Source organism: Pteropus medius, unplaced genomic scaffold, assembly GCF_902729225.1.
Source record: "Pteropus medius unplaced genomic scaffold, Ma_sr-lr_union100, whole genome shotgun sequence".
In the NCBI taxonomy this organism is placed as follows: domain Eukaryota; kingdom Metazoa; phylum Chordata; class Mammalia; order Chiroptera; family Pteropodidae; genus Pteropus; species Pteropus medius.
The window spans coordinates 24,900,699-24,916,389 of record NW_024349800.1 but is presented as its reverse complement, the minus strand read 5'-3'; the positions used below and the strand labels follow the sequence as shown (position 1 = coordinate 24,916,389).

Sequence of the window (15,691 nt, the reverse complement as noted above, 5' to 3'; positions counted from 1 at the left end):
ACAGCTACCATATGATTCAGCCAGTCTACTCTTAGCTAAACTGAGTGACAGAAAGCAGATTGAGGGGTGAGAGAGGGAGAAGGTAATCATAAAAGTGAAGTTTCTGATTATAGTGGTAATTTCACAGGCGTATGCCTAAGTCAAAGCTTATTAAATTGTACCCTTTAACATATGTAGTTTATTATGTATGTCAAATATACCTCAATAAAACTTAAAAATAAATAAATGAAAAAATTTAAAAGCCAGCATTGCTTCAAGGTAACAAACATATTAAACATGTGATCTTCAGTATGAGACATTTTAAGCATGGGAGTGACCTGATTAGTTCTGTTTTAAAAATACGCCAAATCTGTTGTGGTGACCATAGTATAAGGTACACACAAAAGTGAATATTGAAGAGTCCAGTTAGGGAACTATTGCAGAAATTTTTTTTCAAGATAACTTGAGACTAGAACATGGTTATTTCGTGAAATGGAAAGAAATGGAGATATTTTTGTGCAAAAAGAAACTGACAACACACATTCTGTGTTTGTTTATACTTATCGCCTAGAAGCACATTACATCTCTTATATTCCAATAACCTTGGCAAGACAGTCAAGACTCAAAGAGGTGAAATAATTTAATGCAGTATCATACAATAAATTTACCATGTGCCTCATTCCAAAGGAAACACTATATAAAACCTCATGGGTAATTAGTTTTGGTCTGTCAACTCCCTAAATTGTAACGGAACTGTACAACTCAGAAACTTTAATTGTCCAACTATCTTTAAGCAACCAAACTTCCAAAATGTCCAATTACGACTTTACCACTTTGGACTATTTACTTCATTAATTCGCCATTCCTTTTTCAATGTCAGCAAATTCATATCTATCTTATGAAATGATCTATAAAGATATGCTCTAACAGATTAAAACATGATCTTTTGTTTTAAATTTAAAAATAGAGATACTTTCACAGAGATAGTTTCCCCTCCCCCCACCAAGGAGCAATAAAGGAATCTTAGTATCTTCCTCCATCCTTCTTTATGGTTTGAAATTTTCTAAACCAAGTACAAAAATTATTTTTAAAAAGGAAGGGATGTACCTGGACAATGAAAGCTGATATGCAGCCAAAATAAGAGATTCAACACCAATGACAGTCCTAGTGTATGTGTGTTTGTGTGTGAATAGTAAATATGCCATCTGGAAACTAGTCTACTTCACATGAGGCATCTAACCTAGTCCACAATTGTTAGGGGTTCTCCTGACAAAGTGCTTTACACAAGAGGCCTAAATTAAAAATTTCATTACTCTAAAAGAACATGTGAAAATTAACATGTGCTTATGGACAAGAACCTGAGATCAAATAAAAGTGCTAAACTGGAAAAAAAAAATGTAGGCAGCTTATTTTGGCTTGCTGTTTGTGCAGCCAAACTTGTTTCCTTTAAAATACAACAAGCGTTGCAATTTGTATGAATGAGCTTTTCTAAAGGGCCCAACCTGACCATCAGTCCCTTCTTTTAGCATATGCAACACTCGTTATACATACCTATTTAATGCTCATATTATTTTTACATACATTTCATTTTTCTACGCATAGCACTTTGATGTAAGGATATATATTTTTAGTACTTCACAGTCCTTTGTACAAAGCAATATATGCTCCAGGTAAACAAATATATATACTAAGGAAGTTGGACAAACAGTAACAAGTGGTAATGACAGCTTTAAAAGACATGACAATTATAAACAAAAAGAATGTATACAGTATTTGGGGGGTTATACTGATTCATTTCCAATACCAAAGTTATTTAAGGATGAAGGAAAATTAATATTTGGTAATGTTACTATATTTCCTAAAACACAAAATCTTAAGATTGGGAGAAGCCCCCAAGATTGACAATGTTAAAAAGAATTATAAAATTAGTATAGTATTGAATTTATTTTCCGTTTTACAAATGAGGTCAATTACCTTAAAAACAAGATTAATAAATCCATCATAAAAAGTTAGAGCTGCATATCTAAATCTAAGGCTCACTAACATTTTCTGGGAGCCATTATGCATGCTCTTCCAACAATAAGCCTCTGAAAGACCCTAGAAGTTGCACCACACTCCTCCATGTAATGACTTCATGGAATGACAACCATATGTGGGTGACAAAGTAACTTCAGGTACTTTGGGAAGTTCACGCCCCACTAATCTTCACACTAGTGTTGAAGGGAAATGCAAGGAGTAGGCAATTTTAATAGGCGTTTTTAAAATAACTATTGTTTGCAGAGAAACGAAGAAATTATTTCACCAACACCAAATAAGAACACATGAATTAAACAGAATTCTCAAGTCAGGCAGAATCATCACCCTCCAGTTTTTTTTCAAACAAGATGACAGACTTAAAAAGGAAACAGTCTTATACCCCTTGGAATACTGTATATTGGATACTCACATGTTAATATATGGGAATTCTTATGACTTTATGATAAAAAAAAAACAAACTATACCACTCCCATTCATGTAGAAAACTAAAAATGTCAAATCCTCAGGGAGACCTTTAGCCTCTAATTCTGTCAGTAACAAATACAACCGTGACTTTGATAAACTAGTACAATTTTAAACTGCTTCATTTTAAAGCTAGAAAAGGTCAGAGAAGATCATCTAGTACAATCCTTATGTGTTAATAAGCAGAGGTCTAGGTGTTTAGTAACAAAAGAGGAACTTAAATTACACTATAGTAAACTGGTACTGAAGTAAAAAAGAAAACATCTTTTTTTTGGTATGGTAAGCCAAGGCCAAAGTAGTTTGAGGCTCAAACCACACTGAAGTATAAAGAATAAGGACTGCACTGAAGTTTCCTAAAGAGCAATGAAGACATATGAAAGATCTATTTCTGTGTCACAGTCAAACTTATTATGAGTTTCTAAGGTCACAGAACATGATCTAAAATGGTTTCAACCCCAAATAAAACATTTAAAGAAATAGAAAGCACTATTTCCTCCTGCACTATCGTACTTTATCTTTGGTTTACAGTACATTACGAATGTTGCCATTAAGACTTGTCTCATTCACCTTTAAATATGCTAGAAAGATGTCTAGATTAAATCAGACTGAGTAAATCCAGGACTATCCCACCATAAAGATAACATGAGAAAACAGGTGAAAAACAACATTTTAAAGATCAATAGTCAGTCAAAGAAAGGGAACAAATATGAATAGAAGAAAACGCCACCAAAAGCAGTATACCCCCGACTCCTATTTATATTTTTCAGAGATAAACAAGTGACATAAAGTAGGTAATAAAAGTAGTATGTGAAAGACGTAAGTAGCTGAACTCTAAGGGACTAACCTTGTCCCAGGTTTTAAAATAACTATATTTACCAATATAGTACAAAGGGTAAAGAACCTAATAAACATCCTGCCCTGCCACATCACCACATCTTCATTTTCTGATCTTTCCTCATTTTAGATGTCAATCTCTTATAAGGCATACCCAGAATTTCAAAAGGGACTGTGATTTTTAAATTTTGTTGTTTTTTTCCTTTGCTCTTTTAAATTGGTGTATTATTCCATGTGTTACATGTTTATTACTTGTCAGTTACTGTCTGGTGAGCTTAAAAACAATGTTCAAGAGCACATATTTGAATTTCATTCACTTCAGATATGGTTTACAATTACCTATGAGCTGATATTTTTCACGATACCTACTATAAAAATTTTGACCAGTCTGGTCTGCTCTTTCCCCAAAAAGAACCTAATAAACATCCTGCCCTGCCACATGATGAAATCAGTAATCTCCATTAGAGCGTAATAAACTACTAGATTCAATACACCCACTACCCAAATACTCAACTATAATAAAAATGCCAGGAATAATGAAATTCTGAATTTACAATTCTTTAAAACACTTTCCTACCTTCACACTGGTTCCTTGGAAGAATCTTCCACCTTGTTTTTATCACATTTTCCAAAATTTGTAGTCCATAATACTGAAAATTGGAGAATAGAAGCATGTGAATATACTGCTGTAAGACTGGCAACTTTCAGGATTCACAAATGGACAGACATTCACACATTTACATCTAAAGTTTCAAAAACATTATGCTACCAAGTTTAATTACATATATTAAACAAGGATCTATTCACCCATATACTGAGTTTTCATGCATTTTCCTCATTTTATTGTTTACTACTCTATTTAATGTCCTGCTGTTTATACATGCTCACACCAGGAAGAAAAACCAAATAAAAAGCCCTTTAGCAGCCAAATGGGCTTATCTGTAGAAGGAAAAGCAGCAGCCAGATATGAATTCACAGCATAAATGACTGCTCATAGTCATAAAGGCTCACGTACTTTAACACAACCAGGCTCCTAAGAATTTAGCAGCTTGGATGCTCTCAAGCTTCCTACCATCCTCTAGGAGTTGTAAGCTCTCAGCCAAGCATTAAAGTATGGTCACAGATACTTTCTATAAAGTGTTTACAAACATCACTGGTGTGTTACTTAAGGAGCAGCAAGACAGCCCATGGGTTTAATTTTAAAATTTCACCCCACCCTTACAGTTGCTATTTCTACTAATTTAAAGATAAACTTTTGTGCACAGTCAAAATAATACACAAATGCATGTTGCAATCTGTATCTACCTTTCAGGTATTCCTTCCTAATATAAAAGTCGTAACTAAAAAAGTAAGAAAGTTAATAAATACAGATACCACTTTCAAGCCATTTTGTCCCTCCTGCTAACTACCCACTCTAAATAATCAACAATGTTTATAACAATATATATAATGCTATAAGAATTAAAACTCAAAATTATTACCATGACCAATTAGTGTGGATAGACAGGAAGAAGAAAAAGGACAAATATGTTGTGGTGTGTTTTAACTGTTTGATTTAGGGAAGAATCAGCTACAATACCTGAAAGGTAAACTCACTTGTATACAGACATATAACCTCAGATTGCAAGTTTTGGCTGAGAATAAGAGTTCATCTTTAAAATGGTTAGTCATCACACAATAAAATAGGAGCATTAGTATTTCAACCAAAGGGATCATGTGAATGCTCATTTTATCCAAAGCACAATATAGACTGTCCCAAACTACATTGTGCTCAAACAGTAAGTGTTTTTGCTGTTTTCTTTCATTTTAACATTTCATACTTTCAGGAAAATTTTGCCATTTCAACTCAAATCCTACATTTGCAGAACATTCCTTTAAAAGACTTCCAAAATAAAACAAGGCCAAAGCAAATTCTGAAAATACAAATTTGATGTCATTAAAGGGTTTCATAATCAGCAGTAAATAGTGAAGTTTTCTATCCTGTTTATACCTCTCTATAGCTCTAGGTTTCAGAAAAATGCAAATAAAAGCAAAAATGGAAGTTTCTGATGGACTGAAATTCTACATTAACTTAAAAAAAAATACTACCTTAAAAACTTTAATTTCATACACATAAAATCAGATTGTCAAAAGTTTTATTTAGCAAATCAAAACAATGTACTTTGAACTACACATCCTCTTGCTAATTCTCGACTAATTAAAAAGACTCTAAAAACATTATAAAACAAGCACACATTAAATATACCAGTAAGTAGTAATTGGAAAATGTTTTTCAGCTTATACTTTTTAATTGAAGGATAATCCCCCCTTCCTTTACTCTTATATTTATTTACTTATTCATGTTTGACACTTTGTTACCTATATTACCTACTTACTAACCTCTGGTCTTTTTTTCAACTGTAAAACGGTAGCAAACGCTTGCAGAAGGGACAATTCATATTTTCATCTTTCTGCCAAGGGGGCTAAGGCAAGAAGCCCAATAAAAGCTTTTACAAGTTAGGTCAAAGGAATACATAGATCACCACCATAATACCCTAAAACCCAATCTCTCCTACACAGTAAAGACTCTACACATGAAAAGAATTCACGTTTCTTTGAAAATGGGTATTTTGATTAAAAAATCTGAAGTGACAGCCAAAGGTGAAGGCCAATGATCAATGACTACTTTGGAAATAGCCATAAATAATGCAAACAGTATTCTAAATAATTACATTTCTGCTTTACATTTCAGGACTTGAGAAATCCACTGCTGAGTTATGAAGATGAGGGACAGATAACAGCAAAGACTAAATGAAAAAATAAATGCATGAAATGATCCCTATGGTAGAAATTTCTACTGAGCCCTTAGAAATACTCATTTTATGCATTGAATTCCCCTTTCCCCTCCCACCGCCCATGAAACAAAAACAATTGATGAACAGAATTCAGTTAAAGGGAATCAAAAGGGTAGACCTTGTGGAGGCCTGCCGTCAAAGCCTAGCTGTGTCAGTTGCACAGGAAGACACCCCTTTTCTTCCTATTACAAGCAATCAACATAATGGAACATTATGATTAATATCAGGTAGTGTTAACATCTTTAAAGAAAAAAAAATGATTGCATAAAAGCCAAATGTCATAGTGCATAAATTTAGCACCAAATCATTGGTAATTTATGTAAATTGAAGAATTCTTTACCTGTTGCTTTCTTTCTGTTCCTCTAATCATCTCATTTTTCACAAGACAAATTTGAGTTTTTAAAAATACTGTTGATAAATCAACTTAAACATTAGTAATGTCTGTCAGTATAAAAAGCAAAATTTACCAGGCAAGCAAACAGGCAAACACTGTTATGTTACTTAAGGTTAGCACTTTGAGGAAGTTCTGGACTGTATTTTTGCACTAAAATTTACAAGATGTCAAAACTAATTAATATTTTTAAACTGTTAATTAACACAGTCTGATTTAAGAAACAGATGTGAACATGGCCATTTTCTGTTTTAACACAATGTATAGTTAAGTGGAAATCTTATGTGTATTAAACAGAATGCCATGCATGTTATTTTATTACTTTTAAGGCAGTTTAAAGAGAAGTGTGAATCATCAAGCCTAAAACAGTCAAAACACATTTTGATCAACCCTTCTGTTCAAACTTAAGAAAAAAAGGACCCAAATTATAACATTTTCAATTGCAAATAAAAACTGAGTGCTGTCCCATTAAAAGCATTGGTACCACAGAGTAGTAGGGTTTTACACTGCCCATACAACTAACTTGGTGTTGGAGGTGCCTAACCTGTATTATATTGATTACCTGCCCCAAATAATTTCTCTGATGTTATTTTTCATATCTGAATAACATTCAGAATTTATGCTACTTAGATCTGTATACATACTCTAAGAAACAAACCAAAAAAAAGACAAAAAAAAAAAAAAAAAAACAAACAAAAAGACAAAAAAAAAAAAAAAAGCCACCTTGCATACTAGTCCTGATTATAAACTTCATTCATAATTTTTAGGACTATTTGCAAGAATTAATTCTGTTTAAGACTAAATTTTGAAATAAGTTAACAATATTAAGTGATTTGAGATAACAAATGTTAATACTAAAAATGAGATACCTTCCTCAAAGTTTATGACTGGAAGAAAGGAAGAAATAATGGATTTTAAAACCACCACTTGCTTACTTTCGTGTTCATATTCTGTGAAAATTCCAAAATCGTGTCAACTCTTGTCCATGCATCAGGATGCTCCTTTAAATGTGTCAGTACTTCTTGAGCCATTCTTTGCTAAAATGTTATACAAGAAGAATTTTAAGCTCACTTGTTCTTCTGAATCATTAAAATGATATCGAGCAAGACACAAATCCTAACAGGACAGTGATTCTAATAACATTCAGAAATACTCCAGAAAGTCTTTATAGAAATAAAACTGTTATTACTCTTATACTTCGAATAAAAATGGGAATATTTCCTTGAAACGAAATAACTTTTTTTGGTAATCTGCTTTATTTGGTATTCTCAAAACTGAACTGAAACAACCAATGCTAACAAAGATCTACTTTGACATGAGTTCTCAGCACTTAATAATCAACCAAAACCAAGAGAAAAATTCATCTACTTAGATTAGGTAAACTTTGCTTTGTAAGAGTCACCAAAGTATCTATAACAAACTTTATAAAAAAACGTTATCTCAAGGGAAGACAAATATAAACGACATAAATAAGACTCAAATACCTATAGATACATACAGCATACAGAAGATTTAGAGTCTTAGACCTTTTTTAAATGGTCTCTTAAATTATAAACATACCTTTTTCCCCATTCTTGGAATGTCCTCTGATTTCCTGTATTAAATCCTAGCTTATTTTGAAAATTGTTTCTTTTTAAATGTAAACACAGAAATATTAAACTTATGTAGCCAACATATAGAATTAACGAATGTTAATGTGAGCATTTTGTTGTACTTGAGTCTTTTTCTTTTTAAGATTTAAAACTTATGGAAGTCATCTTTTATAACTTTTTCCAGTGCCATTTCTTTCTCTTGTTCCTTCTTTGGAGATAATCACTTTTATGAATTTGGTCTTGTCTTTATTTTCAGAGCCATGCATATAGATTTCATAAATAGTTGTGTAATTACTAAATTTTATGTAAATAGTATACTATATAGAAATCCTTCTGCAATGTGCTCTTTCCATTTGAGTTTTATCCCCCTTAGCTTTACTGAGGTATGACTGAAAATGGGCAGTTTTAAAGAGCTAGCCATCTTGACATTACTTATCTAGCTTTTTTAAACCATTAGTTTTTCATATGATATGAACACATTTTACCAAAGACTTAATTTTACTGTTATTTTTTCAAGAAGCGACAGCTTAATCTTTTTTGCCCTTATATAGCTGTTTTGTTGCCCAACTAGTTTCTCCCTAATTATCTTTTTCTATCATGTTGTAAGTCAAAAGTTTGGTTTTTTAAAATTTGTCAATGACTCTTCCGTTAGAATTAAATCCTTGATCAAGTACATTAGTCTATGGATATAAATAAAGAAAAATCAAAGAGGGAAGAGAATCATTCTTCTTTCAACCATCTGACACAGACACCACTATCTCTAACTTGGTTTTTATTCCAGATCATAGGGAAAAAAATCATATTCCTATTTTGGCTTTGATGTTAAGAATTCTTTTTCTCAAGTAGCAGTTATAATATCACATTCATGATTTTTCCCATTAATTAAACCAGCAACATATACTGCTTAGTGTTTTAAAGAAAACATTTGAGAAATACATACCCACTAAGTTAGGTAGTGTTTCTGTACCCTAACACCAGAAGCATCACTGAATATAAAATAAAAATCAGCTGCCTGGGTTTCAGCTGTGGGTCTGGGGTTAAAGCTAGAGTGTAAGGTTGTAAAATACAATTTTATAAACACACACACTTCTTTATTTTTAATTCCATTTCATTAAGGGACTAATAGCTTAAGGGGCTATAACTGAGTTATATAATAACTGACAAAAGGCAAAAAGAATAGTGACGTGAGTTATCTAGGGCCAAAGCACATTTTAACAATGTTTTGATTCTCTCCTTGAGAATATCTAATTAGATATTCATTTCTAACTCAACAGACTTGCTCATGAAATAGTAACAACTAGCAAGGGGATATAGGGTATATAAAAAAATCCATGCCTAGTAAAAGTTATCTGGTCAAGATACTACTCTCAGATCTTTCAAGAGATGAGCATTCCACACTTAAGTGAATACTTCCCACATTATCATCATTCACTTCAATCTGTCACGTTATGTTCTCTCCTTTCAGTTGTCTTTGTATTCGTAATTTTACTCTCTAACATTACTTCTGGCATTTGCATCCCAGTGTCTTTATTTTGCCCCAATCCCACTATCCTTACATAATATTTTTTTATTAACTTAAAACTCCAGGAGAGGTTAAAAAAAGACACAAAAGGAAACTAAAGAGGGAGAAAATCTGGCATCTCCCTGTTACCAACTGAATGGTGAAAGTATTCTAGTTGCTAAGCAATAGATTAAGAGTTCAAGATACTTAACACATTAGAGAAAACACCTAACTCTTCCATATCTTTTTTCCCTGGATGCCTACTTGGCTACGAATAGAAAAATGCTTGTTAACAGCAGACAATCCAAATGTTAGAGTGCTAAATATCCTACTACATTCCCCATCTAGGTAAAAGTTCTGTCTATAGATGAAAAGGCCATCCATCTAATAATTTTGTCCCCTAAATTACATATTCCTTTTTAAAAAGTTAGGCTATTTACAACTGATTTAAAAAGTTTTGTTAGTATAATTTCTAGTTGCCATTTCTTGCATATATTTTATGAGGCCAGTAAAAAAACAAACCATGTTTTTAAAAAATAAGTTTACATCACATGCTAAATCTTCATACTTCCAAAAGTACTCTTTCAACAGAATTCCTTCTAAGTACTGGGCACCATAACATGTGCTTTACAAACCTTATCACTAATCCACCAATCTTTTTGCAAGGCTGGTGACACTTTTTTAGATGAGACACTCTGACCAGAAAACTTACTGAAATAAAATTAAGACATCTAACACTAAAAGCACGTTTTCCACTAAGCTTTCTACTTTTTATTCAAAGTAAGACCCCCTCTCAAAGAGGTGATTATGAAAAACAGACTGAACTAGAAATTTAGAGACATGACGCTTTAGAAAAAGAGGGTCTTAACTGACTTTAAGCTCTAAGCCTGTTTCCTTACCTATAATACCAGTTTACTGATTATCTTTATGCAGTTGATTTGTCTAACGGGACACCTAGACATCGCATTCTTTTGGAAAGGTTAATTCTGCCTTTATAAACAGACAGAATTTATAAATACTTTTCTAAATCTACTTTTTGGCAAAAAGTAAAATTTTAAACAAATTATTAAATCTCGATACTGATAAACATTCTAAGAGTAGCATTACAATTTACTTTTCATGTTAAAAATTACTGCAATTTCTCAGTCATAAGCTTAGAACACTGGTCTCTTCATTTGTTCATAGTACTTAGAGTCTATGGCCATGCCACTCTGAACAAGCCCGATACTGTCTGATCTCGGAAGCTAAGCAGAGTCGGGCCTGGTTAGTACTTGGATGAGAGACCACCTAGGAAGACCAGGTGCTGTGGGCCTAAAAAATTAAAAAAATAAGGGATTGTAAACTGACGAGGTCCTTGCAATCTAAGGGTTGCCTCGCCTAAAAATATATGTGTGTGTGTGTGTGTGTGTGTGTATACATATATATAAATAAATAATACTTATAAATGCTGTGAACCAGGTTAAACGAGGACAAAGATTAAACAGCAGTAGTAATTGAATGATGTGAGACAAATACCCATTCTCCTAATGGCTACAGATTTGTGCTTCTAATATATCTGAGGATGCACCCAACGTTACTTCATGCATTTCAATCTTACTTCCATACTTTCTTCTAAAAGCAGCTGCTTTCCATACATTCATGTTAGAATGAAATGAAGCTTAAAACTCCATGTTGAAAGCACAGCACAAGGAAGCAACTACATGATATACGCAATAAATAAAGATGGAGTAACTTTCAAGAATGCTTTTGGAGACAAGAACACTGATCAACAGCCACTAGGAGTATAAAACTGGGCTAACAAGCTTACAAAATTACTAGAGTAATTTTTTCCCACTCATACAACTTTCATGGTCCTTTTTCCTTGAAAATTTCTTTATTAAGTTTTCATCCAATAGAAAAGAAACTTTTACTCATTTAACACTCCACGTGATTAACTCCACAGAGTAAAGAGTCAAGGTTTCCCAGTTTCTTGTAACTCACATTTTAAAAATTTACAAAACATTCCTGTATCATCTCTTTCCATTGGGTGTTAAAACAAAATAAAAACCAAAAAAACCAAAACTTAACAATGAAACATGGATTATGTGTAAGATAATTCTCTACATTAATATCACTTTTAAAAGTGCTAAAATTCATATAATGTGAAGATATTGTTAATTTTTAATACATATATCTGTGAAGTACTTCTGTAGTTTAAATGTTTCAAAGATAGACGAATCATATTAACTCCAAATGTTAACTATATACATATTATATCATATATCATATATATTGTACATATAACTTTTAATATCTACAAAACAATACGTCGGGCTCTTTTATTAAATGGGGTAAAGGTTTCTTAAGAACAGAACAAGTATAAGAATATTCCGAAATATCCCACTCTAACCAGGTCAAAATATAATGCAGTTTCTTTCTCCAGATCATTTCTCATTAGTTAATAATTGCAATATAAACTAAGGAATACTTTTTAGAAAGGTGAAAATTTAAAATTATACTCATAACCCAACAACTTCATTACAGTGCGATGTTATAGTACTGAAAAAAACAGCTACTTTACCTGGGCTCCTTCTCCATGGTATAAGCAATTCACTACATTGTCTAAAAGGTTGATATCCAGTTTTTGGCTGAAATCGAGCAGCTGGCGAGCTGCATGGTCTGCTAACATTGTCATAATTGCTGGCATAGATTACTGAAAATACAGAAAAAAAAATTTAAGGTGCTTATGAAGTTTCATATCATCAATTACTTTCTACTCCTAACTTTATTTCAACCTGTTCACACAAATATTTTCACGAGTAATTTAAAGACTTTAACTAAACACTGAAATAGTAAAAGCAAATATAAGCTGAAGGTACTGAGCTACTCCATAACTATCTTAGTTATTAGGGTCCAACTTTTCTAGGCCCCAGAAAAATCAAACTATTCTTTTTACTAACATTTATATAAAGTTACCCTAACCTGTTCTTTAAAGTGAATCTATTATTAAATATTTATGGCTCTAAAAACTGATATAGTTCAAAGTCTCGATCTCAAAATTTTAAGTACAAATGAAGTTCAAATGGGCATATCTTCCCCCTTCATAAGTAGAATCTTCTATTTCAGTAAAAACTCACTTCCCCTCATTTAATGTTACCTTAATTTTTTAAATGCTGAAAAGTTAGGAAGATGCTAAAATTTAAATGTGGTATACAAGTTTTGCTGTGTACATATGATTAGCAGGAAGTCTTAAATCTGGTATCCTTAATCTCTACAAAACTTAAGTTTCTACACTCAATTAAACCATCTGTATTTGTTCCTTTCAACTTTCAAATGAATTTGGGGATTAAAATTATGTGTACAAATTCCCTGAATATATATAGTCTAGAAGAAAGCTATGGTAATACATCAAACAAGATTTTTAAAAAAAATTTCCAGGTATCCATTGGCAAGATAAGTGTAAAAGTTTGCCAACTATTTTCCAAATAAAAACAAATTTTATCACAACAGAAAAGTGAGTTTTTCACCTCAATGTACTGGCTAAAATTGACTGGTTCCTATGCAATGTTTTCCTTAAGAGGATCCCACTCCAAGATGCTGGCACACATTCACATTTTTGTTGCCCAGTATAAAAAAATTTCCTTTGCTTATTCTTCAAAGTCAGTGCCACTCAAGTCTAACTGGCTAAATCAGTACTCCTTAACCCTTCTGGAGTAAAGAAGCCTCACAATCAAACAACAGGATAGCTCTTGCCACATTTAAAAAAACTCATAATTTTGTATACAATTACAGAAGATTCAGGACACTCTGAAAGCCATGCATGAAACCTGTTAAGAACGGATGATTTACTGTATTTAGACCCAACAAAGTTGGATGGTCATCTCCAAGTCTCCTTTTTAAAAGCCTTCCAAGATCGGGAAATAGGAGGCTAATTTGATTATACTATGTTTGGGAAAACTAGAATGATAGGATTTTTTGGGTATTTTATAGCAATTTAAGAATGTTCTTAATAACGGCAGCAATTTCTATTTTAAACCAAATGTTTTATTTAATAATGTCAGTTATGACAAATTAGAAGTCAAAAAGATGAACCAGTTTAAGGTACACAGTGTAAAAACCGAGAAATTAAGAATTTAAGAATTTTTACCCCCATCTTCTGATCCAATACTAACAATAAAACTTTTGAGACTTCAAAAACCTTTATAGCAGTTAAGTGTGTTTTTAATACTGAATACCTGACATACACAAAAAAATCTTTGATCTAAATACTTATAAAAGAGGAAATATATTCCAAATAAATGTGTAAATTTCCTCCCTTCAAGTGCCAATTTTTAAAGTTGGAGCTGAGAAGCAATATCCACAAAGCACCAAGATCTACATATTAAGTTTTCGATTTTTTGGTTAAAAATTGCACAAACTTTCCCCCCACTCCCTATACCTATAATTTATTAGTCAAAACAAAAAATAAACTATAAAAAGTTACATTTTCAAGTACACTGCCCTCACAAAGTTATTCGAGCTAAATTCTTGCAAAAAATCAGGTTTAGAATAGAAGCTTGTGCTAAATACAGAAGAGTTTGCCATCCTTATAACTAGCGGCTATGTTCGAAACGAGCTACCTATTCTTGAACTGTACGTAGTACAGAAATGGCGGCTTTCTGGTCAATGCCAAGCACATTTAGTCCCCCAAATCAAACAGCTTCCAAAACATTCTTTCCACTAATAGCAGTGCACGCTTAAGATATACAATCAGGCACAAAGCAAACAGCCATAGCGAGAGGTGACAACGCAAACGCTTGTTTCCCTCTGGGTACTCACTCCTAAAATCTACTCACTGGATAGCATATACAAGGGATTATCCAGAACGTGCTGAGCTACAAGTGACTACCAAACAACCTTCACTGCCACTTCAAACTTAATAGGCAAGCAAACTACACACTGTCAGCTCCTATACAAAAACAATAAAATCATAACCGTTGCTTAACGCTTAATGATAACTACTATTCAGGTTAGGGGGAAAAAAAAGTCGTTACAAGGAGACAGACTGCTACTTAGGTGTGTGGGCAATCGCTTGCTTCATTCAGTAGAAACACACCTCGCTAAAGCCCGCCCTCTCCTCGCTTCCCACCCGAACCGATTTGCGGCACTTCTAACTATAGCATACTGGAGCACGCACTCACCCCGCCCATACTCTGAGGAGGCAAACACCAGGCGCCCGAAGTTCACCGCCCCATTCTCCAGGCAGCATGGCCTCTGCGTGATCAGAGGAGGTCCTGGCTGGACAAATCTTTAATGTTTCCTCTACTACACCACTTCCTCCCACCCACGCCAAACTCAAGAGACATCGGAATGAAGGCGAATCAGGGCATCCACGGTACAATACCAGCAGTAAATGATTCGATCACAACATACTCAAGCTCCCGAAAACAAACTACGGCACAGAACCTCATTTGCAGAGCTCTAAAAAATCAACTAGCCTTTCCTACTTCTAACCCTACTCTGCTAAAATCCAGAAAGATGTTTGAGTTTTCTTGCAGGAAGAGCAGGGACTCGGCAGCCCCTCCCTCTCCCGATCCCAAGCTCTCCACTGAGCGGCCACGTGATGCAGGCGGACGTTTCAATGCTGCTGCACTAAATATTTCTGGAAACTTCCACTCCTAATAATTTACAGAGATGTTCCTGAAATCACCCCAACTTCTCTCCAGTCCCTTGGGCTGGGGAAGCCCTTCCACCCCCCGCCCCGGGGCCCTGCTTCACTATCACGCTCCTTGTCTTCCTCCGCCGCCACCCGCACACGCGAATGACCCAGCAAGCGCTCCCCTCCAGCGGCCACCTCCCCGCCTCCATCCCCCAGTGGCAGAAGCGGCTCCATTCAATCGCAGGCTCCGCTGTGGGCCCGCCACCGCCTCCCAGGCTCTCCTCCCGCGACCGCCGCCGCGCCCCACGCCGGCCTCCTCCCGCCCGACCGCGCCGCCGCCCGACCCCCGGCCCCGAAAACACAGTCGACTTACCCAGAGATTGAACCAACTGCTTCTTCCTTCCTTGTCGGGGGATTAGGGCGAGGGAAGGTGGGGAGAGGGGA

At 34.3% G+C, this 15,691-nt stretch overlaps 1 protein-coding gene and 1 pseudogene across 3 annotated transcripts in view; one reads left to right on the top strand and one right to left on the bottom strand.

The window, feature by feature from the left end:
- Positions 1–15,691, bottom strand: part of XPO1 (exportin 1) — a 35,806-nt gene extending 20,115 nt beyond the window's left edge. The window contains exons 1-4 of one of the 3 annotated variants that reach the window (XM_039887047.1): positions 15,621–15,691; positions 12,191–12,322; positions 7,473–7,574; positions 3,890–3,962 (exon numbers count right to left, since the gene is read on the bottom strand). In XM_039887047.1, the coding sequence (XP_039742981.1) occupies positions 3,890–3,962; positions 7,473–7,574; positions 12,191–12,316 (301 nt within the window). In that variant the 5' untranslated portion in view covers positions 12,317–12,322; positions 15,621–15,691. Of the gene's footprint in view, positions 1–3,889; positions 3,963–6,486; positions 6,532–7,472; positions 7,575–12,190; positions 12,323–14,789; positions 15,187–15,620 lie in introns of those variants that run through there. The other 2 variants (XM_039887048.1, XM_039887049.1) reach the window with 2 other exon arrangements.
- Positions 10,824–10,942, top strand: LOC120622339 (uncharacterized; annotated as a pseudogene).